Source organism: Nyctereutes procyonoides, unplaced genomic scaffold (assembly GCF_905146905.1).
Source record: "Nyctereutes procyonoides isolate TBG_1078 unplaced genomic scaffold, NYPRO_anot_genome, whole genome shotgun sequence".
NCBI classification, from domain to species: Eukaryota; Metazoa; Chordata; class Mammalia; order Carnivora; family Canidae; genus Nyctereutes; species Nyctereutes procyonoides.
In genome coordinates, this window is record NW_026575044.1 from 26,815,733 (window position 1) to 26,842,685 (window position 26,953).

At 46.1% G+C, this 26,953-nt stretch overlaps 1 protein-coding gene across 2 annotated transcripts in view; it reads right to left on the reverse strand.

The window, feature by feature from the left end:
• The window catches only part of MOCOS (molybdenum cofactor sulfurase), a 60,680-nt gene that overhangs the window by 27,808 nt on the left and 5,919 nt on the right, over positions 1-26,953 (reverse strand). For both annotated transcript variants that reach the window (XM_055323813.1, XM_055323812.1), the window contains exons 2-9: positions 25,826-25,915; positions 22,399-22,465; positions 20,255-20,896; positions 17,841-17,917; positions 15,358-15,557; positions 9,807-9,923; positions 7,649-8,107; positions 1,599-1,761 (exon numbers count right to left, since the gene is read on the reverse strand). In XM_055323813.1, coding sequence (XP_055179788.1) covers positions 1,599-1,761; positions 7,649-8,107; positions 9,807-9,923; positions 15,358-15,557; positions 17,841-17,917; positions 20,255-20,896; positions 22,399-22,465; positions 25,826-25,915 — 1,815 coding nt within the window. The remainder of the gene's footprint in view (positions 1-1,598; positions 1,762-7,648; positions 8,108-9,806; positions 9,924-15,357; positions 15,558-17,840; positions 17,918-20,254; positions 20,897-22,398; positions 22,466-25,825; positions 25,916-26,953) is intronic.

The following is a 26,953-nucleotide window of genomic DNA, read 5'->3' on the forward strand; positions in this document are numbered from 1 at the left end:
TTAGAAAGCATGAGCCAACTCTATGGTGGATATAGGAAACTCACTTTAAATATAGTGATACAGACAGATTAAAAGTAAAATGGGGCCACCAAGAAGATAAAAAGACAATCTAGGGACCCCTGGGTGGCTCAGTGGTTGAGTGTCTACCTTCAACTCAGGGTGTGATCCTGGGGTCACAGGATTGAATCCCATACCAGGCTCCCCACAGGGAGCCTGCTTCTCTCTCTGCATATGTCTTGTCTCTCCTCTCTGTATCTCTCATGAATAAATAAATAAAATAAAATCTTTTTAAAAAAAAAAGACAATCTACACAATGGGAGAAAATATTTGAAAATCATAGATCTGAAAAGGGATTTGTACACAATATAGTAAGGACTCTTACAACTCAATAACTCAAAAATAAAGAAGCAAAGAATTTGAATAGATATTTTTTCTAAAGAAGATATACAGATGACCAATAAACACAAGAAAAGATAGTCAACATCATTAGTCATTACGGAAATATGAACCAAGGCCACAGAGGTACCACTACACACCCACTACAATGACTACTGAAAAACAACAATGGAAAATAACAGGTGTTGAGGACATGGAGAAATTAGAACCGCCGCACATTGTTGGTGGGAGTATAAAATGGCAATGCAGCCACTTTGGAAATGTTCAACATACAGTTCCCACATGACCCAGCAATTCTACTCACAGGTATATACCCAAGAGAATGGAAAACATATGGCCACCTGAAAACTTATACACAAATGTTCATAGCAGGATGATTTCTAAAAGCCAAAATGTGGAACCAATCTGAACATCTATCAACTACTAAATGGATTTTTCAAAATGGTATGTCCTTGCAAAGGAATATTATTCGACAACAGAGAGACCCTCAAAAACTTGTGCTAGGTGAAAAAAGCCAGTTGCGTATTACATGATTCCATTTTCACAAAACATCCAGAATAGGCAAATCCATAGAAGCAGCAGATTACTGGTTGCCTGGGGCCAGGGATGAGACTGGCGATGGAGACTGACTACTAATGGGTATGATGTTTCTGTTTGATGGTCATGAAAATGTTCTAAAGTTGATTGTGGTAATGGTTGCCCAACCTCGTGAATGTACAAAAAAAATCTGACCTGGACACTTCCCACTAGCCACATTTTAGGGCTCAAGAGCCACATGTACCCAGTGGCTACCAATCTGGACAACAGAGATATTAAACATTTCCATCATTACATAAAACTCCATTGGACAGAGTTGATCTATACTTTTATATATTTGTTAGTTTATAACCCAAAAAACCAAAAATGAAGAATTAAAGCTTAAGTATGTATTATGACAAGCGATGAAAATAAAGGGGATGCAAGTGAAAAGACATATTTCAAATTTTATACTTCATTTCTGAGTCAACTGCCAGATCTTTACCTCTTTCCAGAAATGTCTCAGAACATAGGGAGCAAAACCTTTTTGTCATCTCTTGACACCATTTCATGGACTTTAGGGTTATTTTAAGAGTTGGTAGAGGAAAACCCTTATTTTATTTTCTGAGGAGTACAAAAGCTACTCTTGACAGTGGATTTGTGAAAAATGAACCCAGTTTTCACACCTTTGGCTTTGAGGACCATGACCTTTTGCTGTAGGTCAATGAAGGGCTGGATCAGACAGAGCCGGGGCTCCTGCTTCTGACTGAGGCACACGCCGTTGTGGTTCACAACCATCCAGCTCCGGTCATACAGCAGCCCTTGATTCCCTAGAGGCCACGTGGTTACCTAAACACAAAGGAAAGCAGATTTTAGGGTAGGGCTCCTCAAAGGTGGCCTTTGCATTATTGCACAGTGGCTGCACAAGTACAGATGGACTTCATGGCCTCAGCACACACTCTTCCTTCAAGGAGGAAATGAAGGAAGAAAAGAAAGGAAAGCAAAGAAGACAATGCACAGGAGACAGTGTGAGAGCTAGATGTCTCCCATTTACCCTCCAGATCTACTTCCTACCCTTCTCTTCGAACTGTCTTTTAAATAGGCAATGTGTGTGCAACCAGCAACATTCAGAGTGCTCATGGAAAGTAAGTCTCACTCCACCCCAGCTCCCCTCCCCCCAGACTTCCATCCCTCTTTCTCTCTATCCTTCCATAGTGGTGAATGTCTGTACAGGCATATCCTGATACTATAGACATATTTCTTGCATAAACTGTGGCTATAGGCATGGCCATTGAGTTGAGCCACTTTAAGTATACATTTAAAGTGTATACACGTTTTCCTAAACTCTTCATATTTCTACAAATTTTAAAATATAAATTACACCCACTGCCCAGATCATTCTTGCATTCTAATACTATTCTCCAATAAAAAATAACTGGGATTCTTTGGAGAAATGGTTGATTCTAGGGCTGGGTCAGCAGCATCTGGTGATGGTAGAAAAGTAAGGAAGTACTCAAAAAGCAAAAAGATGGGAGCATGTCAAAGGGATGCAGTAGTCAACTGCATGCCAGCTGGCCAAAACTGGAACAATCTGAGCAAAAATAAGAATAGTGATGTAGTACTGTATTATAACCCAATATATAAAATAAATATTCATGAGTCAATACTGAAATAAATACATAATTGGATAAATAATAAATATACAAATATATAAGAAAAGTTAAGTCTCCCACACAGAAAAACCTCAAATAATTGATGTAGATGCTCCCCCCTCAAGAAGGAATATAACTCCTCACCCCTTACATGTGGGCTACTGACTTGCTTCCAAAGAGTTCAGTGTGGAAAGGGGGTGGAGGAGAAACTTTATAGTGAAGAAACTTGGAAAACACTCTCTCAACCAGATGATCAGGGTTAATTAACATCAGTAGTGGTAAGTCATGTTGATAATATGTACTATGATATGATATTATATGATTTATGATGTAAGAATAGCACTTTGTCTCTGTGTTCCTCCCCCCCCCCAAAAAAAAATCCTGTAACCCCAGTCTAATCATGAGAAAGACATCAAACAAACCCAAGTCAAAGGACATGCTAAAAATACCTGACCAGTACTCCTCAAAACTGTCAAGGTCATCAAGAACAAGGAAAGTCTGAGAAACCGGTACAGCCCACAGAAGCCTAAGGAGAGATGACCGCTAAATATGATAGGACATCCTGGATGAGATCCTGGAACAGAAAAAGGGCATTAGGGAAAAGCTAACAACATTTCAATGAAGCATGGCCAGGTCTTCACAAGGGTTTTGTCCACAGCTGAGCTACTAATAGCACTGCATGCAACATCGCATGTACGGTAGTCCCATCAGCGAGGGCTCTTCTGGAATCCGCTCTCCATTGAAGAAAAGGCAAAGGCGAAAAAAAAATGTTTTTGAAATAGTTACAAGACAGTCATTCTTGAACTAACTGTGAATCAATTTCAACCAATTGTCTTCCTCTGTGCACTCAATTCAGCTACCCAAAAGAACCTGGAAACTTCAATAGCAGGTAATAAAAGGAAGCAATTTTTAATCAAGGGGCATTTTGCGGTGAGTCTTCTGGTGAGGGACCTCAGGGAAGACAGAGGGAGGCACCATGGAAAGTGAAGGAGAGGAGGTGCAGGCACAGGGGGAGGCATAGAACTCAAGGAGGAAGAATGTCAAGGTAAGCTTCACCTCGAGCAGGGCGAGCCCTGTATTCAGGAGGTGGAAATGTCATGCAATGGGGGGTGAAGGTATCCTGGATACTGACAGATCTGGGTTTAAATCCCACCTCAACTGTTAGTAGCTTTGAACAACTTCCCAACCTTACTCGGTCTTGGCTTTGTCACATGTCAGATGGACATTATTATCATTTCCTGCAGTACTGGCTAAAAGCTAAAATGAAATATAAAATGTAAAGCAACTAAAATATATTAGATGATCCATAGATGTTAATCCCTTTACCTCTCTCCCTTCAATTTTTCTCATGTATCAAATATCCTCCCCATACACTATAGATGCCTCTGTTAGTACAACATTCAAGTTCCGCAATATTATGGTCTATATTAGCTTTTATGGGTAAGCCCAGAAACCACCATTATTTTTTATTCATTTTTTAATTCATTTTTTAATTATTCATTATTATTTCTATAGGAAAGCCCAGAAACCACCATCATTATTTCTACAGGAAAACATGTTTTGAATGACAAATAACTTTTTAGAAGACAAGGTATTACTGGAAGACAATCTCCATGGTCTCTTGTTTCTGCATGTCTGTTTTAATGAGCAGAAGCACTAATTGCCCTTTTGTTCCAGACTACCTGAGTATGTTTGTATAGTGAACACAAGGAAATATAGTGAATTCAAGACTCTGGGAAGAAGAGCAGGTTTGCTCACAGGCCAGTATTATAATGTCTTCCTCCTGAGCCACGACTAGGCACCTTTGCTTGTATCCCATTATGAGTCAGGTTCCCTGAGTGAGGGGTTCCTCAGCCACATGCACAGCATCAGCCAGGGCCCCTCTATAACCCCTCTTGGGACTTGGGGGGCACAGGGAAGCAACACAAACATGAAGTTCATGCTGCCTGCTGAGTAATAAAGCCCTTTTTCTCTGACCCGGGAGTCTCATGTCTTTTGCCAGCATCGAGAACTGTTAGGCTAGCTGGTTAGCTTAAAAGAAGGGCAAGCTTACAAGGTTTGCCTCAGATTCTTCACAGTTCTTCATACCTATTTATTGAAATAGGTCTATAAATTTCCATCTTTTAATTTGCCATCTAAAAATCTAATGTGCTGGCTTCCCATTTCCTCCTTTCTTCTTCCTCTTCTTCTGGGCCACCCTTCCAGCCAGTGTGCACATGCTGAGGAAGGGGGAAGCTGGCATGTGTGGGGCTGAGCTTTCAGCTACTGTAGCTAGGGTTTGGTTACATAAGGAGGAGTTGAGCAAATAAGTATCTGGTGAAGATATGGAAGCCAGGTTTCTCACAGGAGATACAGTATGGGAAGGGGGATAAACAGAATAAACAATGTGGTGTCGGATTGAAAGGGGAGGTGTTAGTGGGAAACTGGGAGCATATCTAGCTAACAGGGATGGATAATAGGTTAACAGATGATAGATAGGTATAGAAATACAGATGTGTGTATGCATGCATGTATGCAGAATATCCCAAAAGTCTTAACACATACATATATGTGGTAGACAGAATAATGGTCTTTCTAAACATGTCCACATCCTAATCCCTGGGATTAGGCAAAAAGGAACTTGCAGGTGCGATTAAAGTTGAGGACCCTATGATGGGGAGATCTTCCTGGATTATCCAGGTGGGCCTGCCCTATTTCTCAGGCAGGGGACATACAGAATGAGCCTAGAACACATTATTGCACCAGAAAGTAAGAAAATACTCAAGGAATGAAGGGAACATATCAAAAGGACACAGGAACTGACCTGAAGGAGCTCCCACAGACCAAGTCTGCAGCAATTTAATCAAAATAAATACTGATAATGATGGATTGTAACTTTTGAGCAAAAAGCAGAATCCATGAGTTCATGCAGATTCAAAAAGAGAGAGAGAAGAATTAATGACTAATAAACATGGAAGAAGGAAAGCTCTATCCTACAACAGAATACCAACTAACAAATCCAAAAGGAATGATGGAATTTCTTAAATTACCATTTTGCAATCCTCATACCAACCATTGATTTGGCAAAAGTCATCAATAGATGCTAAATCTAGCGAATAAAAGTTTGACAAGGAACAAGATATTTCGGGACACCTGGGTGGCTCAGTAGTTGAGCATCTACCTTTGGCTCGGGGTGTGATCCCAAGTCGTGGGATCGAGTCCCACGTCAGGCTCCCTGCAGAGAGGCTGCTTCCCCCTCTGCTTATGTCTCTGCCTCTCTTTGTGTCTCTCAAGAATGAATAAATAAAATCTTTTTTTAAAAAAAAGGAACAAGAGAAAAAAAAGGAAGAAGATATTTTCATGTCCTCAAAGTATCTCTCCATAAAATAGGATTAATTACATATTAATGAATTTTACAGTAGAGAAACCTGGCAGACTCCATCTTAAGCAAATGATGACAGTTAATGTCACCAGCATTGGGACAAATGAATAGAGTGTGTCTTCTGGGATGCACTGAGAAAGCAGGGTATAACTCTGATGGAATTCCAGCCCAAAAATACAGAAATCACAAGGAAACCTCAGATAATACCATCACGTTGGGGAGTAGGAGACCTTTGAGAGGTGAAAAGTCATGAGGGTAGAGTTGTCATGAATGTGATTAAAGATCTTATAGAAGAGGCCCCAGAGAGCTCCCTCGCCCCTCTGCACGTGAGGACACAGTGAGAAAAGGCTGTCTATGAACCAGGAAGTGAGCCCTCACTGGACACTGAATCCACCACTGCAGACTTGCAGCCTCCAGAACCATAAGAAGTATATGTTGTTTACAAGCCACACAGTTGATGGCACTTTGCTATAGCAGCCTGAATGGACTAAGACATCAATCCACCAAAATTCTATCTGGTGCACCCCACATCTTGCCTCATGGGCCCTTATCACTAGTGTGATTCTGTTCCCTTCGGTGGTGTTTGGTCTTGTGTATGCTTCCCTTCTGAGATATTGCACTCTCTGATGGAAGGAACCATTTCCATCTTGCTCATCGCTGCAGACCAGGCGCTGGCCCAAGGCCTGGCAGATAGCAGGTGCTTGGTATACAGTTTTTGAATGAGCAGATAGATAGATGACCTTTAGCGAATCTTACTGAGTATCAGTGACCTTGCTGTAAGATGGGACGCTAATTCCTGCTTAGGGTACCTGTGCTACGTGGCTACCCTATGGGATATAACCAACCTGTGAAAATAAGAGTCCTGACACATGAGGGAAACAAGGACCCATCACCTTCCTCCATTTGGAAGTGAAAGTGAACTTGCTTGTTATGGTCTCGGCCTGGAGGACAGGCTCCCATCGGACCACCCTGAAAGGCAGTCCACATACAGCCCTAACCATGGGATATCTGACCAGGAACCAAAGAGCCTGCTATTCCAGAGGCCCAGGAGTCTTTCACCTGTGCCTGGGACTTAGGACACATACATGCAGATCATAGGAAGATAGCTTCAGTTTGTCCACAGCAGAGGTGTCAGGGCTAGCTGGCCAGCCAAAGCAGGCACCCCAGCCTCCCAACTCAAGTAAACAGCAGGCCGGCACATTTCAAGACATAACATAGTTTACATTCATAGGAAGGACTAAGCAGAATGAGCACATAAGAGCACTGACCCAAGAAGTCAGCAGACCCAGGTTCAAATCTTTATCATTAATTACTGGGCAAAGTGCTTAACCTCAATATCTATAAAATGGGGATTTTATTACCTTGTATCTCATATAGTTGTTTTAAAGATAGAAAAAAAGCATGTAAGATGCTTCAGCAGGGAATCAGCACACATTCAGTAAAAATTATGTCCATTATTATAGAGTAACTAGGTGTTCCCCGTTCAGAAACAGGATCATCTCCAGTGTACCTCTAAGCAGAGCCATGTTCAAAAGTCAGCCCAAACCAAGAGAGGAAGAATGAGAATGACTCTTCACATATCACAATACTCTTAATATGATCTTGATTTTCTGCACACTTTGCTTTACTTTCTGTACTTTTTTCTTTATTTTATCAAAAAAAAGTCATAAAGTAAACAACAACAACAACAAAGCAATCTCTGTGCTGCAGTGAAAATCCTTACCTCAAATGCAGCACAGGATTTAATCGGGTAGAGGTAAAGGTTGGTGATGACATATGGCCCAAGGCCCCCATCCAGGACTCCAGCTGCTCTTTCTAAAGGGGTGTGCTGGGTTCCGGTGGTCATAGGCAGAGGTGAGTGCAAATCCGCTGCACCCACAGTGCTAGGCAAATCACTGCAAAACCCAGAGGCTATGGGAGCATCTTCCTGAGGTGAAGAACCACATCCATCCATGATGGCAGGAATGGCATCCTGAGCCTCGCTCTCTGATGGGGCTCCAGCCTCTGCAGGCATGGTCTGAGGAAGAGGCTGGCCATCAGACTGGTGCAGTTGCATTGCTATGATGAACCTGAGAAAGGCCTGGGCGTCCTCAACTGTAGACATATATCCAAAGGAAATCCTCACAGATCCTGTAGGCTGCCCATCTATGAGGTCCACGTCATCTCCACAGACATGACCAGCCTAGAATAAAAGGGCAATAAGTCAGTGACAGTGATACATTCCATATGGATAAACTGGAAATCATTTTGGAGAAGAAACTTAACCCAGGACAAGAAACTGCACCAGTAATACATGCTGTGTGCCTGAGCCACGCTCTCCTAAGCACAAGGACTCCCTTGTGAATCTCACTTTGCCCAGGTGCAAATTGGGGTCAATACCAATGTCAATAGATCTTTCAAAAGTTTAAAAGAAAGACTGCATGGAAAGCATTTACCCAGAGCTGCACACCATGTCAACTCACAGACACATCAAGACAGACCAAAGTTTCAGAAATGTGATGGGTCAGCTTCTTGTTCTACCCACAGCTGAGGCAGTAGAAACATCTGCTAGCCGCTCCCTTGAGCCTCTCAGAACCAAAGGCACCTGGGTGGCTCAGTTGGTTAATTGTCTGCCTTCAGCTTGGGTCATGATCTCAGGGTCCTGGGATGGAGCCCCATGAAGGCTCCCTGCTCAGTGGGGATCTTGCTCCTCCCTCTCCCTCTGCCTGCTGTTCCACCTGCTTGTGCTCTCTCTCTCTCTCTCTCATTCTCTGCCAAATATATAAATAAAATCTTTTTTTATAAAGATTTTATTTATTTATTCATGATAGTCACGCAGAGAGAGACAGAGAGGCAGAGACACAGGCAGAGGGAGAAGCAGGCTCCATGCAGGGAGCCGACGCGGGACTCGACCCCGGGTCTCCAGGATCACGCCCCGGGCCAAAGGCAGGCGCCAAACCACTGCGCCACCCAGGGATCCCATAAAAAAAATCTTTAAAATAAAATTTAAAAAAAAGAACCAAAGGGAGGGTCACATCCCTGAGAGAGCTGCCTTTGACAAGAAGGCAAAATAGAAGATGCCCTCTCTGTGAATGAGCAGCCAAGGCCACTACAAAAGCCAAAGACAGGCCGGGTGCTCCTGCTGGAGGGCGGGGAGAGAAAGGCAGGAAGTCCCTGAGCCTCTCCAAGTGGGGATGCTGGGTATCAGTCCCTGCTCAGGCTACCTGCCTGCCCCGGTGCTGAACCCAGGTCAGTCATTCAAAGAGCTGAGGTCCCAACACTCCACAGCATCAAATATTCTATCTAGAACTGCATCTGTTTCTGTACCGGGGCATCCTCCTCTCTCTTTAAATAAAGTCCAGTCCATGGTTGGTTGGGATCTAGTGTATACAATAGTTAGTGACAACCAAAAGAAACTCAAGTTAGAAACAATTCCAAAATAAATAAGTGCTCTTTGCCACCCGAACTATTCTTATGAAATGGCTCAAAACACTAGCTGTACCCTGAAGTGAAAAACCTCAGCCTAGGGCAGAGGTAGGGAGGGAGAGGATTCTGAGAGAGTCAGAACAGCCCCTGGAAGAGTTTCTCTCCTTACCCAGAGATGAACTAACCCTAGGATAGGACTGGACTAGCTAAGAGCCCTCTGTATGTACAAGCACATTCTCACATACGCTTGCCCCATATTAAGACCCATCTGCCTTTACATTTTTCCCCTCAAAGTAAAAAATGACTGCCAGAGAGGTACTGTTTTCTCTTTTTGTAGACCCCTTTTCCTTTGCACTTCCACAGAGTGGGCTCGGAGAAATGAGCCCAGCCCACAGAACCAGCTCTGACCCCAGACATGAGACCAGCCTCCAGGGTAGTTGGAGAGGCCACCATTGGACATGACCAGCATTACCAACCTGAAGATGCTTCTTGACCATCTCGTCGCTTATCCCCAGGTGCCTCTGGCAGGCCCCAGTGTTACAGAAGCAGCCAGTTCGCACATGGATGTTGTAAAGACTGGCCATTTTATCCACCTGTGGGTTCAATGTGACATGAAACCAGTGTTACAGATGTCCAGTTTTACTCTGACTGCCTGGGAGAGAGTTTCAGATCAAAATGTGGACCTCTCTTCCCTAACAATAAAATGAAAATTTGAGCTTGGAATTTTGCTTTGAAGTGCCATGATCTATCATGGGTTTACTAAACACATTTTATAAAATGTCACTGAGAATTAAAGTTTATGCAGTTGGCTCATAATGTATGCCTGAGAAAACCGAAAATATCCAATTCAGTCCAAACTCCAAGTTTGCAGAGCTCACATTTCAACAAACAATACTATTAAAAATGGCACAGAAGATTTGGATAGACATTTTTCCAAAGAAGACATACAAATGGCCAAGAGATACATGAAAAGATGTTCAACATCACTCATCATCAGGGAAATGCAAATCAAAGCAACAATGAGATATCACTCACATCTATTATAATAGTTATGATTAAGATAACAAGCAATAACAAGTGTTGGAAATAACGTGGAGAGAGAGAACCCTTGTTCACTGTTGGTGGGAATGTAAATTGCTGTAGCCACTATGGAAAACAGTATGAAGGTTCCTCAAAAATTAAAAATAGAAGTACCACAGGGCCCAGCAACCCTACTTCTGAGTATTTATCTGAAGAAAATGAAAATATTATCTTGAAATGATACGTGCCTCATGTTCATTGCAGCATTATTTATAATAGCCAATGAAACAACTTAAGTATCCATCAAAGGATGAACGGATAAAGAAAACTGGAATATACACACACACACTGGAATATTTTTCAGTCATAAAAAAATAAGGAAATCCGGGATCCCTGGGTGGCGCAGCGGTTTGGCGCCTGCCTTTGGCCCAGGGCGCGATCCTGGAGACCCGGGATCGAGTCCCACGTCGGGCTCCCGGTGCATGGAGCCTGCTTCTCCCTCTGCCTATGTCTCTGCCTCTCTCTTTCTCTCTCTGTGACTATCATAAATAAATAAAAATTTAAAAAAAAAAAAAAAAAAAAATAAGGAAATCCTATCATCTGTGACATCATGGATGGGTCTTGAGGACATGATACTAAATGAAATAAGTCAGACATAGAAAGATAACTATAAGATATCATTTATATGTGGAACCAAAAAAAAAAAAAACCCCTCAAACTCATAGATACAGAGAACAGATTGGTGGCTGCCAGACGTAGGGGGTGGGCAAAAAGGGTAAAGGTGGTCAAAAGGCACAAACTCCTAGTTACAATATAAATAAGTCTTAGGAATGTCATGTACAACATGGCAACTATAGTTGATGATACTTCGTTATATGTATTTGAAAGAGAATAAATCTCTTTAAGAGAATAAATCTTGAAAACTCATCACAAGAAAAAAATCTGTAACTATGTATGTTGATGAATGTTAGGTAGACTTACTGCAGTAATTACCCTGCATTACATACATATATCAAATAATTATGTTGTATACCTAAAACTTATACAATATATGTCCATTTTATCTCAATATTTTAAATAATAAATTATTTTTTTAAAGAGCCCACATCTGCCAAGGGGGTTCACAAGAATAAAATCTGAGTGGCTGGGATGGGGGACAAGTCCTTGGCATCTTCTGCCACAGGGTTGATCTCAGGGCAGTCCCCAGCTGAGCCACCACTCAGAGCCTCCCTGTCCAGGTTCACAGCCTGGGCTACAAACATTACTGTGTTGACACTGTGTATTATCAATTTGCTTTCCATAATGTCCCTTACTTTGGGTTGAATCACAGAACTTCTGTTCCTTCCAGAAGTGCCAAGGCTCTTTCCTGTCTCCCAAAGGCTCTGGGAGGCGAACTGCATTCACCCAGGGCTCAAAAGTAGGGCTAGCATAGGGGATATTTGCCCAGCCCTTCCCGCTGTGAGTCAAGGGCTGCATTCTTCCAAGTATCTAGGAGCCCACTGAGGGTCCTCTAAGCCCTGGTGACTCCTGCTAAACCCAGGGAAGTCACCTAACTGCATTCAGGAAAACAAACACATTTTGCCCAGCTGGGCAAATCTTTGAAACTTTTCTTCCTGGGAATTCACATTGTAGGATGGCCAGAGGCAGCCAGGGGCAGTACAGCACTCTGCAGCTCACTACACAGCCAGCAAACATTCCCGGCCATGCTGCGCACAGCAGTGGTGACTCCCACACTGCTGAAACCATGGCTGTCTTCACTTCAGCTGTCTCCCCTAGACTGTCAGAGTGAGACGTCCTTCTCTGGATTGAACTGAGGGGCCTCAGAAAAACATCTCTGTTCCTTTATCCTGGGCAAATATAGCTCAGTGACGTGCAAGACAACTAATGAAATCCAGGCATTCCCTGACTCTCTGAGCTGAGACCTGGCAGGACCGCTGGGTCTGGCCAACTCCATCTCCAGGTGGCCTCCATTCAAAGAGCAGCTGCTAGGGAAGTTCCCTCACTGCCCCACCCCAACTCCTGCCAACTGGAATGAGAAGTCCCCTGTGCCCACCCCACATTCATTGTTCCAGTTACCAATGCCATGAAACAAGCCACCAAACTTGGTGGAATAAAATAATAACCACTTTATTGTGCTCGGAGCTACAGAAGGTCAGGAATCCGGAAAGAGCACAGAGGAGATGCTTGACTCTTTTCCATGATTTCCCAAGTCTCAGCTGGGAAGACTCCAAGGCTGGGAGTGACGTGGTGTCTGGGATTTGGAATCATCTGGAGACTTACTTATGCATGTGTGTGTCTGGCCTCCCAGCCAGGAGGGCTCAAAACAGGACTGTCACAATCAGGCCTGTGCTTGGCCTCCTGACATGGCTTGGCTTCCTCAGAGCATGGCAGCCTCAGGGCAGAACTTCTTACATGGTAACATGGGGCCCAAAAAGTGGATGCCCCAAGGAATAATGCTTTCTACCACACAGCCTTCCCTTCTGTAGCATTCTCCTGGTTGTGGGCAAGTCGCAAATCCACCAAGATTCAAGGAGAGAGAGGGGCCCCCACCTAGAGGAGGATCTGGGTACAACAGGCTGTTTGGGCCACAATTAACCCTCCTTCAATTTCCCATCATGAGGTAGTCCCCTTTTACCTTGATCCTTGTGGAATCCCTGCCTGTGCCTGGCCAGGTGAAGGATTTGGTTTTGGTGGCAGGATGAGCACTGTATCCAGAGAGGGCAAGAAAGTAGCCTGAGCACAGAGCAGCATGGGAGCCTTCCCACCCAGGAGCTTGCATGCTGTTTATTGAGCACTTGCTTCCCCGTGGGCCCCGTGCTCAGGCATTCTATATGATATCTCATTTAATCCTCAGAGCAACACTATGAACAGGGTCCCTTGTTCTCCCCATTTCATGGAGACTTGGAGAGTTTATACTAACTTGCCCAAGCTCACAGAGCCAACAAAAGGCAGTCAGAATCTGAACCTGCATTCTTAACCACTAAGTAGAGTGACTTCTGCAGAGGGGAGAATGGAATTAGGAGGCCTGGATATAAAAAACGAGAACCCCAAAGCTTCTTACGGAAAGCTAAATTCTTTGAAAAGCTTCAGAAGTTCTTTTGAAATCTCCTGAAAAGAGCTATACTCAGCCATGAAATCATCTGTTCTTTCTGAAGGCCACTGAAATCCCTATGGAATTCCTACACAGAGAAGCGGCCCAGGGAAACCAAGCTGGGCTTTACCAAGCCAGCAAAGCTGGCCACGCCTCGGCCACGGATCCACTCATGTAACAAGCTTCCTCTACAAACACACAGAGGAAGAAACTCGTCCAGGGTCCAGCCTCCAGGAATGAGTCCTGGTGAAGTCAGCAGGACACCTAGACAGGTAGCTCTCTCCATTACTCCCCACCAGACTGCTCCTCTCTTCCAAGCTTCTCTAGCCAAATGAGGCATTCTCTCCCTGCTCTGCCTGACACAGCATACTTCATGGTCACCTGTCTGTCCTCCTCCATACCTCGCAGGAAATACAAACTTATTTAGGTCCACGAATGAAACTTACTTTACCAATCATCTAGAACAGTGTGTTTAAGAAAGCATACTCCTGATGCATTTTCCATCACCCCCTGGAAAGCATTTAAAATCACACACTTCTGAGGCACCCCAGGTGGCTCAGCTAGTTGAACATCTGTCTTCAGCTTGGGTCATGATCCCAAGGTCCTGGGATCGAGTCCCACATCATCGGGCTCCCTGCTCAGTGGGGAGTCTGCTTCTCCCTCTCCCTCTGCCCCTGCTCCCTGCTTGTACTCTCCTGCGTGCTCTCTCTCTCTCACTCTAGTGTGCTCTCAAATAAAATCTTTTTTTAAAAATTGCATACTTCTTAGTGACAATGGGCTGCCAGTGCATTACTAAAGGAGAGTCTGCACAGTAAACCTACCCAAGAGAGAACCTATAGTTAGAGTGTCTACTCCCGGATACCAGTAAGGATTGACATATCCCCAGAAGAGTATTTCTCAGCTTTGTTCCTCAGCTAGTTTATGGCTATTGAGAAGAGAGGGGGTTGTGATTCCTTGAGAAATGGATTTTGTTTGAGAAATTCTGCATTTAACAAAGGTTAATGGGGATTGTGGCTTTCAAAGGAAAACTTATCTGACCATTGAACCTGCTCCTCACAGAGCTGCTCCAGGAACTCACACTCTGGGAAGGGCCTTAGGCTGCCCATCCCTGCCAGTCTGTGACACCCCATCTGGTGACCATCTACCACTGTGTCTGAGTGCTTGATATGACTCTGGACATTTTAATGGACTGAGCAGTGACCAGCTTACTCAGCTATGGCAAGGAGCCAAGCATTTCCTAACCTCTGGTATTTGCTCTGTTTTCATGGAAAGATAGATACAGAGTACATCTGCACAAACTGTTTTATAATCAAACTACTAAATCCTTTGAACTCATAGTATGCATGAACTATGACAGAAATAAGGACTTTTGTGATACTAAGGACATCATTTCTACTTGTTATAAAGGAGTTCTGAATTCCAAGCCACATGCAAATACATGGTGGTCAAAGGACCACGTTTTGTGTGATGCCAGGATCCGGTCTGATGTATCACCGGGGCCACCATGCTAAATAGACATGGGATGACTATTCTGTAGACAGAATACACTGCTTTTCTGTCTACACCCTTTTAGGATGTCTTCCCTTGTTAGGATGTCTCCCCTTGTTGGCAAGCTGTCGGCTGCCCCCTTCCACTGCGATCAAAGACTCCGCCCCTCCCTCCTTGCACTTGAAATTGACAATTTCTGGCTGAAAAAACTAAACATCCACACCTGTTAGAACTGCATGGAAAGGAGAGTAGGTAGCCTGTAAGGAAGCGCTGGGGCGTCTCCAACCATGCCCAGGCTGCCCTTTGCACAGCGGCTGCAAGCCCCCAAGGACCCGCACAGCAGTACAGTTCAGGGCTTCAGAAGGCAGCAGAGTGCCAGAGAAGAGTGTCCCTTGTGAACGAGTACTGGAGGTGATGAGGAGACCCACCTGGGAGTAACCAATGATGTTCCCACTGTGGTCGAGCACATTAAAATTGATGATGGGACCCTGCTCCTCCGGGCTGCTGAATTCAGAGTCACTGTAAATCCGCACCACAGGGGCTCCATCAGGGTACCGGAGAGCAGACAGGGCAGTGTAGGTGTACTGCGCCAAGGTAAAGGTGTGCTGCTTTATATTCTCCATTCCACCTCAAAAGCGATTGTGAAATGTCAGAGAGAAACATGGACTTCACGTGCAATTCACTCACTCGTTTTTAAGAAAAGATCATTTTAACCAGCAAAGCTGGAGCTCAGATCAATGATTCTAAATACTGGTAGATACTGTGTGATACTGTCCATATGGTTATGCATAGGTGTGGAGTACTAAACACCTTTCTGTTGCTGTTCTGTGGAATCTTCCATAGGAATTCTTGTCATCCTTCTTTTTTCTTTCTTTTTTTTTTTTTAATTTAGACCTTTGGGTTACAGATGGCACAGATACACAATTTTATCTTTATTATTATTTTAAATTTTTTTTTAATTTTATTTTTAAGTCATCTCTATACCCAATGTGGGGCTCGAACTCACAACCCTGAGATCCAGAGTCACATGCTCCACTGACTGAGCCAGCCAGGTCACAGTTTTATCTTTAAAAGTATTGGGGGAGGGGATTCCTGGATGGCTCAGCAGTTTAGCGCCTGCCTTTGGCCCGGGGCATGATCCTGGAGTCCCGGAATTGAGTCCCGGGATTGAGTCCCACGTCGGGTTCCCGCCATGGAGCCTGCTTCTCCCTCCTCCTGTGTCTCTGCCTCTCTCTCTCTCTCTCTATGTCTATCATAAATAAATAAATCTTTTTAAAATAATAAATAAATAAATAAATGTATCAGGGGATAAGATAAATAAATAAATAAAAAAGTATCGGGTGGTTTTGCTGGTTTTTTTTTTTTAAATGTCTAAAGCATTTTAACATTATCCAAATCAATTAGGGATACATGTTACAACATGGATGAACCTTGAAAACATGTGAAATAAGCCAGACACAAAAGAGCAGATAATGTATTATTCCTCTTATCTAAGTGCCTAGAATATGCAAATTCATACAGGCAGAAAGGAGACTTGAGATTACTTGGGGCTGGGGCAAGGGGAAGGGGGCAGTTACTGTTGAATGGGTAGAGTTTTAGTTTGGGATGATGCAGAAGTCCTGGAGCCAGTCAGTGGTGGATGGTTGCATACCAATGTAAGCACACTTAATGCCCCTGAAATGTACACTTACTTAAATTGGCCAAAATGGTGCATTTTGTGTTACAGATAGTTCAGCACATTTTTTTCCAAAGAAGCGATTAAGTAGGAATAACCAGGGTTTGCTTTATTGTGGAACTGATATGGTCAGTCTGTTTTCAGTTCAGAGGTGTCCCTGCCCCCATCAGACCTGCAGCTTGCAGTTTGGGTGTATATTAATATCTTTCCTTGGAAAAGTGCTCATATCTCAATACTTGTCTTTATTGTCTTTTCTTTGTCTTGGATGGTGTACATTCTCTGCATTACCATCAGGACTCCCCTCCACTCCTGTGAATCCTGTCTGCCCCCAGCTCAGGCCACGAACCTGAAGAGTCCCATTACGGTGGCAAGAGAGAGAGAAAGGAAGGACTACCTAATCATTAAGCCACATCCCTGGTTCACCACAACTCCATTTCCATATGGATGGTCCAAGCAGTACCACCCAGTTCTAGAACCTCAGCCTCTGGAGGAGTGCCCAGGAGCACAACAGGATGGTGGACGCCTGGTGCATGAGACACACGTTCTTCCAGGCATGTATCTTTGTGTCAAGCTCCACATGATGGGAAGTGGCAACTCTCTGTGTGTCAGCCTACTGTGAGGGTCCTCCACCTGCCCACACACCCGAAACATTTGCCAGGAAAGAAAACCTGCATCACTGCAAAGGCCAACAACAGAGACAGTGGTTGGGGCTCAGGGTTAGGCATTATTATGGTCTAGGTGGAAATCTCAGCCATCTCAATTATTAGGTCCCAGGGAAGGCATTTAACCTCTCTAAATATTAGCTCCTCATGAGCAAAGTGGGCTCATCATATAGCTCCCCAGTGTGACAGGAGGGAGGACCCAGAAAGGTAGCAGCTGAATAAGGTCTCAGGATCTGTAACCAGTCCTAGTTTGGGGACCAAGGATGGCTCCTCTGCTCCTGTGAAGCTACTAATCTCCTGGTTTGGAATAATCTCCTACTTGTGAAAATGTTCTTTTAACTGACACACACACACACACACACACAGCACCTCAGTCTCTTGCTCTTGCCTCAGAAGTTATTCTGAAGTTCTTCAGGATAAGCTTCAACTGCATTCAGGGTACAGCTCCCAAATGCCAACCGCTCACACAGACCCTAATCCTTATCTACCTTATCTAAACCGCACCCATTCCAAGGCTCCCTCAAGGACGCAGGTGACAGGAGCAAATTCCACATAGATAAAAGGGTCCACTGACCTGTGAGGCGCTCTAGGGCATCGAATCCATGTTTTAGTGCTATCACGTCAAGGAAGGAGATGGTGCCATCTTCAAACCTGTAACAGGGTTGAGGGGAACAAGGTCAAGCTGTGGCCAACATCTCCATGTGCATTTTGCAGCACACAACAAGGTTTTGACTCTAGTCTTGGCTATAATCGATGAATACCTCTGCTGTCTTATAAACCACGGCTCTCCCGGTCCGGATAGACGGATTTACACACAGAGACCGACGGCGCCAGTTCTGGCCCTGACTCGCTCACTGGGGGGTGCTTCCTTGGGATCGGACGGCCATGGTGACAAAGGACCCTAAAAGACAGTCACCGCCTTGAGAAATGCTATCCTGCCCCCGTGAAGACTTCGCCAAGACCTCAAGCGCCGCGGGCTCTTAAAACGCTGCCCTTGACCCCAAGGGAACACCACTGGCAAGGCGTCGGTTGGGTGTGATCAATGCGCTCGGAAGTCTAGGTTGCCAACCTAGATGCGGAACCACAGGCTTCGGGGAACATTATGAGGCTCCCAATACAGCACACATACCCCTCCTGGATTATCAGGGTGTTCACGATACTCGCATTCTGTGACTTCTGATCTAGCCAAAATATTCATCAAATCTCTACTGCCCACACACACTGTGCGCCAGGCACCGTCCTTGGTGCCCTTCTGGTGCTTCCCTTCTCCTGAGGCACAGAAACAAGGGACAACACGCGACACATAAGCAACACGCCAGCAGCGGGTGACAGTGCACTGAGGATGCAGAAGGATCTTTTTTTTTTTTTTTATGATAGGCACACACAGAGAGAGAGAGACAGAGACACAGGCAGAGACACAGGCAGAGGGAGAAGCAGGCTCCATGCACCGGGAGCCCGACGTGGGATTCGATCCCGGGTCTCCAGGATCGCGCCCTGGGCCAAAGGCAGGCGCCAAACCGCTGCGCCACCCAGGGATCCCCAGAAGGATCATTTTTGAAACAGCAGAGTTCGCAGAGGGAAAGGGCGCGTCCCAGGCAGAGGCCGCAGGGATCACCCCGAGCGGGCGGAAGCGGGCACACGTCCTGAACGGCAGGGACGTCAGCGCGTCGTCGGCGCGTCAGTGCTGCGTCAGTGCTGCGTCAGTGCGTCAGTGCTGCGTCGGTGCGGCTGGGCGCGAGTGCGCACGAGCGGGGAGCCCGCAGGGGGGCGGGACGGTGGTGGGCGTAAAGTCGGAGGACCCCCCCCCCCGTGGGGAGGTGCGGAGGCTGACGTGTGGCTGCAGGGCTCGAGCAGAGAGCAGGGGCGGGATGCGGACCCAGAGCCTGACAGGCAGAGTCCGCCCGCGAACTGCTGGGGGCGGGGGGGGGGGGGGCTCGGAGGCAGGCGGTGTCAGCGAGCATTGGCAGGAAGGATGGGGACGGCAGCCTCTGCGAGCCCACCGGTGGGTGACGGAAGCAAGTTGAAGCTTTCAGTGGAAATACTGTGCTTTGTATTCTAAGATTCTAGAGATGAGGTTTGCTCAGAATACTGTTACTGCAGTGTTAGTTCCCTTATAAAACCGATGTGTTAATAGCCGTGAATCAATTATGTGAACCAACAACTGGGTTGTTTTTATTTCTGTTTGTTTGTTTAAAGATTATATTTGGGGGCAGCCCAGGTGGCTCAAGCAGTTTAGCACTGCCTTTGGCCCAGGGCCTGATCCTGGAGAGCCAGGATCGAGTCCCACGTCAGGCTCCTTGCAGGGCGCCTGCTTCTCCCTCTGCCTGTGTCTCTGCTTCTCTCTCTCCTCTCTGTGTATTCTCAGACATAAATAAATAAAATCTTTAAAAAAAAAATATTTTATTTGGGCAGCCCCGGGTGGCTCAGTGGCTCAGCGGTTCAGCGCCGCCTTCCTCCCAGGGCGTGACCCTGGAGACCCGGGATCGAGTCCTGCATCGGGCTCCCTGCGTGGAGCCTGCTTCTCCCTCTGCCTGTGCCTCTGTCTGTCTCTCTCTCTCTCTCTCTCTCTCTCTCTCTCTCTGTGTCTCTCATGAATAAATAAATAAATCTTTTAAAATATAATAACCAGTTGTGCCATCAATATGCACGCAGACTTGTTCCAAACAATGCCATCTTTTAAAATGACTGCTTGAGTAAACTGTTGTACCTCTTGCCTGTGCTCTGGGAAAAGGCCTGGTGGCCTATCTTCCTTCCTCTCCTGAGAGTCTTTCACGTCTCCTGCTTGCAGCCCCTGTACCCTCATAGCTATGGAGAAGCCCCCAAGTGGGGGTCCAGTTCACTAAGCCACCTGGGGCACACGCCAGCCGGCCTCCATCCAAGCCCTCCAACCCCAGTGGCCCAGTTGGGTCCCTTGCACAACCCTATAGGTGACACGGGCCAGAACCCCTGCCTTGCTGAACTCGTCAGCCACTCCCACAGAGAGGTTACCTTTCAGCCACGGAGCTTCTTGGGATGTAGAAGTCTTCTCCTGCCAGGTACGCAGCAGCTGTGCCCCCTCCAAAGTAGGTTTTCCTCAGCAGAGGAGCCACACGATTATTCACCAGCAGGGCACCCAGGCCAGTGGGGAATCCAAAGAGCTTATAGAAGGAGAGGGGGACAAAGTCGGCCTGGTGGACCGACAGGTCCAAAGGTGAGGTGCTCACATAGGAGGCTGCATCGAGCAGCACGAACCACTTGCCAGGCACACTCACAGGGCACATCCGCCCAGCCTTGACCTCTCCTATCCAGGACAGGGGGTACCTGGTCCCGGAAAAGTTACTCTGCGCGGGGTAACAGAAGAGATGCGGAAGCTGGCAGTCAGGGTCACTGGCGGCAGCGGCCCGTCTCTCTGCCAACCGCATGTCCTCTGGCCTGACTGGGATGGAAGTGACGTTCATGGCCATGGTGACCTTCCTCATGCCCACCACGGAGGTATGGCTGTCAGTGAGGTAACAGAACCGGCTCCCGCTGCACTCCGGGCCTGGGGACACCCACGGGAAGGCCTCCGCCACCAGTTTAAGAGCAGCCGTGCTCCCTGCCGTGAAAATCACACTGTAGTCCTCTGAGGAGGTGTGGAAGTGCGCCAGAATCCTGGAAGAAGCATAGCATCATGCCAATCCGTGGTCTCAGTAGTGTCAAATGTTCAGGGGTAGCTGTATTTGACCTCTCTCTCTCCCTTTATATTTAGGGAAAAACCCAGATCAGCTTTGCCACAATTACAAAGTTAGGGTAGGGGAAGAGCAAGCAGCAGGAAGAGATGACAAACCGGTTCAAGCTGGCAAGATCAGCTCTGCCTCCCATGTCCCCACCCTCAATGGATAAGATAAAAATCCACGGGGCAGGATGCCTGGGTGGCTCAGTGGTTTAATGCCTGCCTTTGGCCCAGGGCGTGATCTGGGAGCTCCAGGAGTCCCACGTTGGGCTCCCAGCATGGAGCCTGCTCCTCCCTCTGACTATGTCTCTGTCTCTGTCTCTCTCTCTCCCTCATGAACAAATAAAATCCTTTAAAAAAAATCCATGGGGCACCTGGGTAGCTGTCTGTTGAGCATTTGATTCCTTTTTTGTTTGTTTTCCTTTTTAAATGATTTTATTTATTTATTTCAGAGAGAGAGCATGCAAGCATGAGTGGGAGGTGGGGTGCAGCAAAGGGAGAAGCAGGCTCCCCACTGAGCAGGGAGGCCAATACAGGCTTGGCTCCATCCCAGGACCCTGGGATCACAACCTGGGCTGAAGGCAGATGCTTAACTGACTGAGCCACCCAGGCACCCGGAGCATCCAACTCTTGATTTCAGCTTAGGTCATGATCTTAGGGTTGTGAGATCAAGCCCTGAGTCAAGCTCCATGCTCAATGGGGAGTCTGCTTGGGATTCTCTTTCTCCTTTCCCGCCCCTCTGTCTCCCCCTGTGCTCATGTGCTCTCTCTCTCTCTCCTTCTCTCTCTCAAATAAATAAATGAATAAATAAATCTTTTTTTAAAAAAGATAAAAATCCACAACAACCTCAACCCTAGAAAATACTCTCTCCTTGGACCACTCTCCTTGGTTCAGCTCTATTGCAGCAAGTTTTAAGTCACCAACTTGTTTCATGGTGCTTTTAAAATTGGCAGCCCAGCTTCCCTTTTAAATTGGAAATAACTTGTTATATTCATTCAAGAAACTTCAGGCACCACTTGGAAATTACTATAAAGGAATTATTACGCGTGGAGAAAAGGGGAGATGGATAAAACAAGATGCCCAATGAAACATGAAAGCCCAAAGAAAATGTTTTTCTTCTCTCTGAAAATGAGACTTAGGAAATTGGGTCCCTCCTGGTCACTCTGGCCCTCAGGCACTCTGGCATCAGCCTGAAGCTGCACACAACAGCTGTGCACACCTCAGAGCCACCCACCTGTGCTTCAGATCAGCCCTGCTCTGCACCTACTCACTCACACCTTCCCGTCCCCTGCCCCTGATATTTGTCACTGTGCATGTGATCATTTAGCCAAATGCGATCTTCCTGAAACCAACTCAGAGCTTTTGTGGAATGCGGTGGGTGGTAGGGAAGAAATCCATCCACCTGGGAGTGCCCACTCAGGCTGGCACCTCTGCCACTCACCTGTAGCGCACGTGTTCCACGGTTTCGTGGGTGAGCTTGCTGCTGATATTCTGGCTGTGAGGATTACCTGGCAGGTTACAGAGACAAAGCCATCAAGTCACTACTTGTGTTTCTCCTCTTGTGTTCCTCCAAAACCCTCTCTTTTGGTTTCTCAAAAAGCTAAGCATACAATTACTCTATGACCCAGCCATGCCACTCTGATACACTCAAGAGAAATGAAAACGCATGTCCACACAAAGATTCATGCACAGAAATGTTCAAAGGGAGGTTTATTGATAAAGCCAAATTCTGGGAACAACATGAATGTCCATCAACTGATCAGCAGAGAGACAAGATGTTGTATATCCACACAATTGGAAAGTATTCACAACAAAAAGGGAACAATCTACTGGCTATGTCATGAATGAACCTCAAAAACATGCTAAGAGAAAAAAAAACATGCTAAGAGGTCACAGATTGTTTGATTCCTTTTATATGAAATGTCCAGCAAAGGCAATTGTATAGAAAGATATTCAGAAAGTAATGGATTAGTGGTTGCCTGGGACTGAGGGGGTAACAGGGATGAATTATAAATAGGCATCAGAGGGGCAGCTCTGGTGGCGCAGCAGTTTAGCGCCTCCTGCAGCCCAGGGTGTGATCCTGGAGACCCAGGATCCAGTCCCAAGTCAAGTTCCACGTCGGGCTCCCTGCATGGAGCCTGCTTCTCCCTCTGCCTGTGTCTCTGCCTCTCTCTCTTTCTCTCTGCATCTCTCATGAATAAATAAATAAAATATAAAAAAAAATAAATCATTTAGAACATTTTCATTCCCCCATAAGATCTCTGATGCCTGTTTATTTTTTAAAAGATTTTATTTATTTATTCATGAGAATACACAGAGAGGAGAGAGAGAGGGAGAGACACAGGCAGAGGGAGAAGCAGGCTCCATGCAGGGAGCCTGACGTGGGACTCGATCCCTGGTCTCCTGGATCATGCCCTGGGCTGAAGGCGGCACTAAACCACTGAGCCACCAGGGTTGCCCCTAAATGATTTATAATGATAGTAGCATCACTTGTTAGTTACTAAAATCACTAAATTGTACATTTGAAATAGATGAATTGTATAATATGTAAAACATAACTTGATTTTTAAAATACTTTTTTAAACAAACAAACCAACCCCTGCCTCCCACTAGTAGAACAAGATGGGATTGGGAAGAACATTCTGGAGATGGAAGTCAGCTCACTGGCAGCCAGGCCAATGCTAGAACCTTTTCTGCAAGTTCCCTGACAGGTGGTTCTGATCAGTAATCCCAGGGAAGCAAGTACACATCCTCAGGAGGCTGCCCCTTCCCCAGCCATGAGACAGAGCCATGAACACCACTTCAACTAAATCCCCCTCTCTTGCCCTGTGTTCATACTCCTGCTCCTGGCATTGTTCCCGCAGAAACACATCTAATTCCTCCAAATATGTGAAGGGGGCCATCACATCTCCCCTTAGCCCAGGCTCAAGGCTAACATCTCTACTAATTTCACTTGTCAATTTCTAATTTTTCTCCCCTCCTTCCATCTCCCCTGAGTGGGTCCCGAAGTATCATTACCTCCCTCAAAACACAGCCCCCCGGGTGAGGACACAGACCTGGGGCTGGACATGCAGGACTCAGGCACAGCATTTCTCAGGAGCAGGACTACATATGCACATTAGGGGCTGGACATGCAGGAGCTGGACATGCAGGAGTCAGGCACAAGCATTTCTCAGGAGCAGGACTACATGTGCACGTTAACGCAGTCTTGACTTGTTTTGTTTGTTCATTTGTTTTCTCATTTCATGTTTCTACCATGCCGTCTGGTCACACTGGATTTCTGGCCACTGAAGCTACCACTATTCCTTTTCCATAAGCACCAGTAACCTGTGAGACTCGGTACTTACCTGAATAGCCTCTCAACACTCTAGTTTTTAGCTCAGCACCACCTCCAGTCTAGATTCTGTCACCGTGCCCACAGTTATGACTCTTGCAAAGATTTAGAGAAGATTTGTGGATCTCTTTGCAAATCATGGATTAAAGTCAAGATAAGGTCCCTCACTGGCATCTCCTCTAGAAACTCTTCTCTAGACTTAAATATCTGCTGGTTGCCCAGGATCATATTGGGGCATGATAGGATTGTCATGAACTGAGGGAGTCTGGTGAGGGCCAAGGCCTTGCGCTCTGGAACCCAACTGCCTGGAGATCCAGCTCCCCCAGCCCCAGCACTTCCTGACTGAGTGGCCTCCGGTTAGCTCCCTATCCTCTCTGGGGCCCAGGAGTGAGAACAGAACCTGTACCTTAGCTTGTTGGATAGCAGCACCTGTACACTAGTTTGCTGGGAGAGCAGAGGGGGACAGTGGAGATAAAGTGTCTGGAGCAACCAAATATGGTTTCTAGAGGAAACATCAAACTCCACAGAGCGCCCTCAATGCCCCTACCTCTCCATTCAGGCCCCCTGCACTCTCCTCCCCTTCTCTGCACTCCGGGGCTAATTCCTGGACCCACTAATGGGTCTGGGTTCATGCTATTACCTCTGCCTGGAATACCCTTCTCCCTCTCTTCTCCATGTGAATTCCTGCTCATCCTCCAGGATCCACCCCACTCCTAAAACAGCTTTTTCTGACACACAAATGGCCAATGCTGTGGCTCTGAAGCCACACCCCACCACAGTATCAGGGCCTTGTGTTCACAGCCCTTCATATAGCTGGTCATTTACATTTATATTGGAGCTCACAGGATTAGGTCCTGTGTACTAGGTCACAGCCCACGAAGGCAGAGGCAGTGCTTCCTTTGTCTTCATGTTAGCACCATGCCCCCAATACCAAAGTGGCCCAATAAACATTTATGGAGTGAAAGAATGAGGGTGCCTGAATGGTGCAGTCGATTAAGCATCCAACTCTTGGTTTCGACTCAGGTATGATCTCTCAGAGACATGAGATCGAGCCCCATGTCAGGCTCTTCACTCAGTGCAGAGTATGCTTGAGTTTCTCTCTCTCTCTCTCCCTCTGCCCCTCCTGCCTGTGTTCTTGCTCTCTCTCTCTGGCTCTCAAATAAATAAATACATCTTAAAAAAAAAAAAAAGACTGAATGTCCTTCCTACCACCTTACCCTGTGCACTGCACTGTCCCCCAGGATCATACTGCTGTCAAACACAGCACCTTGTACTTCTGTGCCCTTCTGACATTGACCCGTTCTTCTGGAAGTAAATTGTGTCCCTGAGCCAATTCTTCCTAATCCTGGCAGTGCATGTATTATAGGGACTGACCTGTGGGCTTCCTTGACCACCCCACCCCCACGGGGCCTATTCAGTGCTACATGCTCAGTCCTGGTCTATTAATCCAACATTTGGTAAGCAGAGATATATCAGCTGAATGTAGTTGGCTCCTATTCAATGCAAAAGTCAGCTTTGGTGTGTTGTTCTTTACCATAAACATTTTCCATGAGATCATTAGTGAAGCTTGTGAGCTGACTCTGGGGGAACAACGTGGCTCCTGCATGGTCAAGGTAGACAGTTCCTGAAAGAAAACACAGAATAAAGCTGTGGTTGTTTTTCAGAGGTATTCTACTTCTATTACCAGGATCTTGTCTGGGTGAGCTTGAGCAGTGGGACCACCAGGCTACTGATTTCTCCCAGCCTCTTGATAGGAGCTTCTTAATCGAAATAGTAAGCATGAGCAATGGAAGATTGCACTCTCCTGTGTAATCAACTTTAGTGCCCGGAGCAAGGCTGCCTGATTAGCCAGCTCTTTCGTAAAACCAGGAACAGTATCCCACACACAGGAGGAGCCCAACAGACATTTGTCATCAATGACGGTAAAGTAATTTCACACGGATGACTCACTTCCTACCCAGGATTTCCTTGCTGCTTCCCCGGCGGTTGGTCGAGCTCTGAGTCTGCTTTCCCACAGTGAATTCGCCATCCCTCGACCCTGGACCAGTTCTGAGAGCTTTGGAAAATACTAGGATTGTAAACGATCTTTCTAGCCTCTTTCATAAACAGAGATATAGGCAAATATAGATGAGAGGGAAATGCTGAGGTTTTCCCATCAGATGGTGGAGACCAGAAGGTTGGATAACTCACCGTGTGGGTAAAGGTGCTGGAAAAGAGGCCTGCTGGGACATGGCTGGTTGGAGGCTACACTGATACAGCTTCTTTATGGACAGTAGTTTGTCAATATGGGTTACACTTTCAAATGCAGATCCACAGGGCACCTGGGTGGCACAGTTGGTTAAGTGTCCAACTCTTTTTGAGTTCAGGTCATGATCTCAGGGTCATGGGATCAAGTCCTGCATGGGTCTCCAAACTCAGCAGGGAATCTGCTTAAGATTCTATCTCCTTCTCCCACTGCCCCTCCCCCATTTTCTCTCTCTCTCTCCCAAATAAAGAAGTAAATCTTAAAAAGAAAAGAAAATACAAACCCTCTTTGACCCAGCAATCCCTCTTCTAAGAATTCACCTTATAAATCCCCATGGTTTGTGAAATGGCCTGCACATGAGGACACTTAGTGCAGCATTGTCTGCAGAAGCCAGAGACTGGAAATGACTTAAATGTC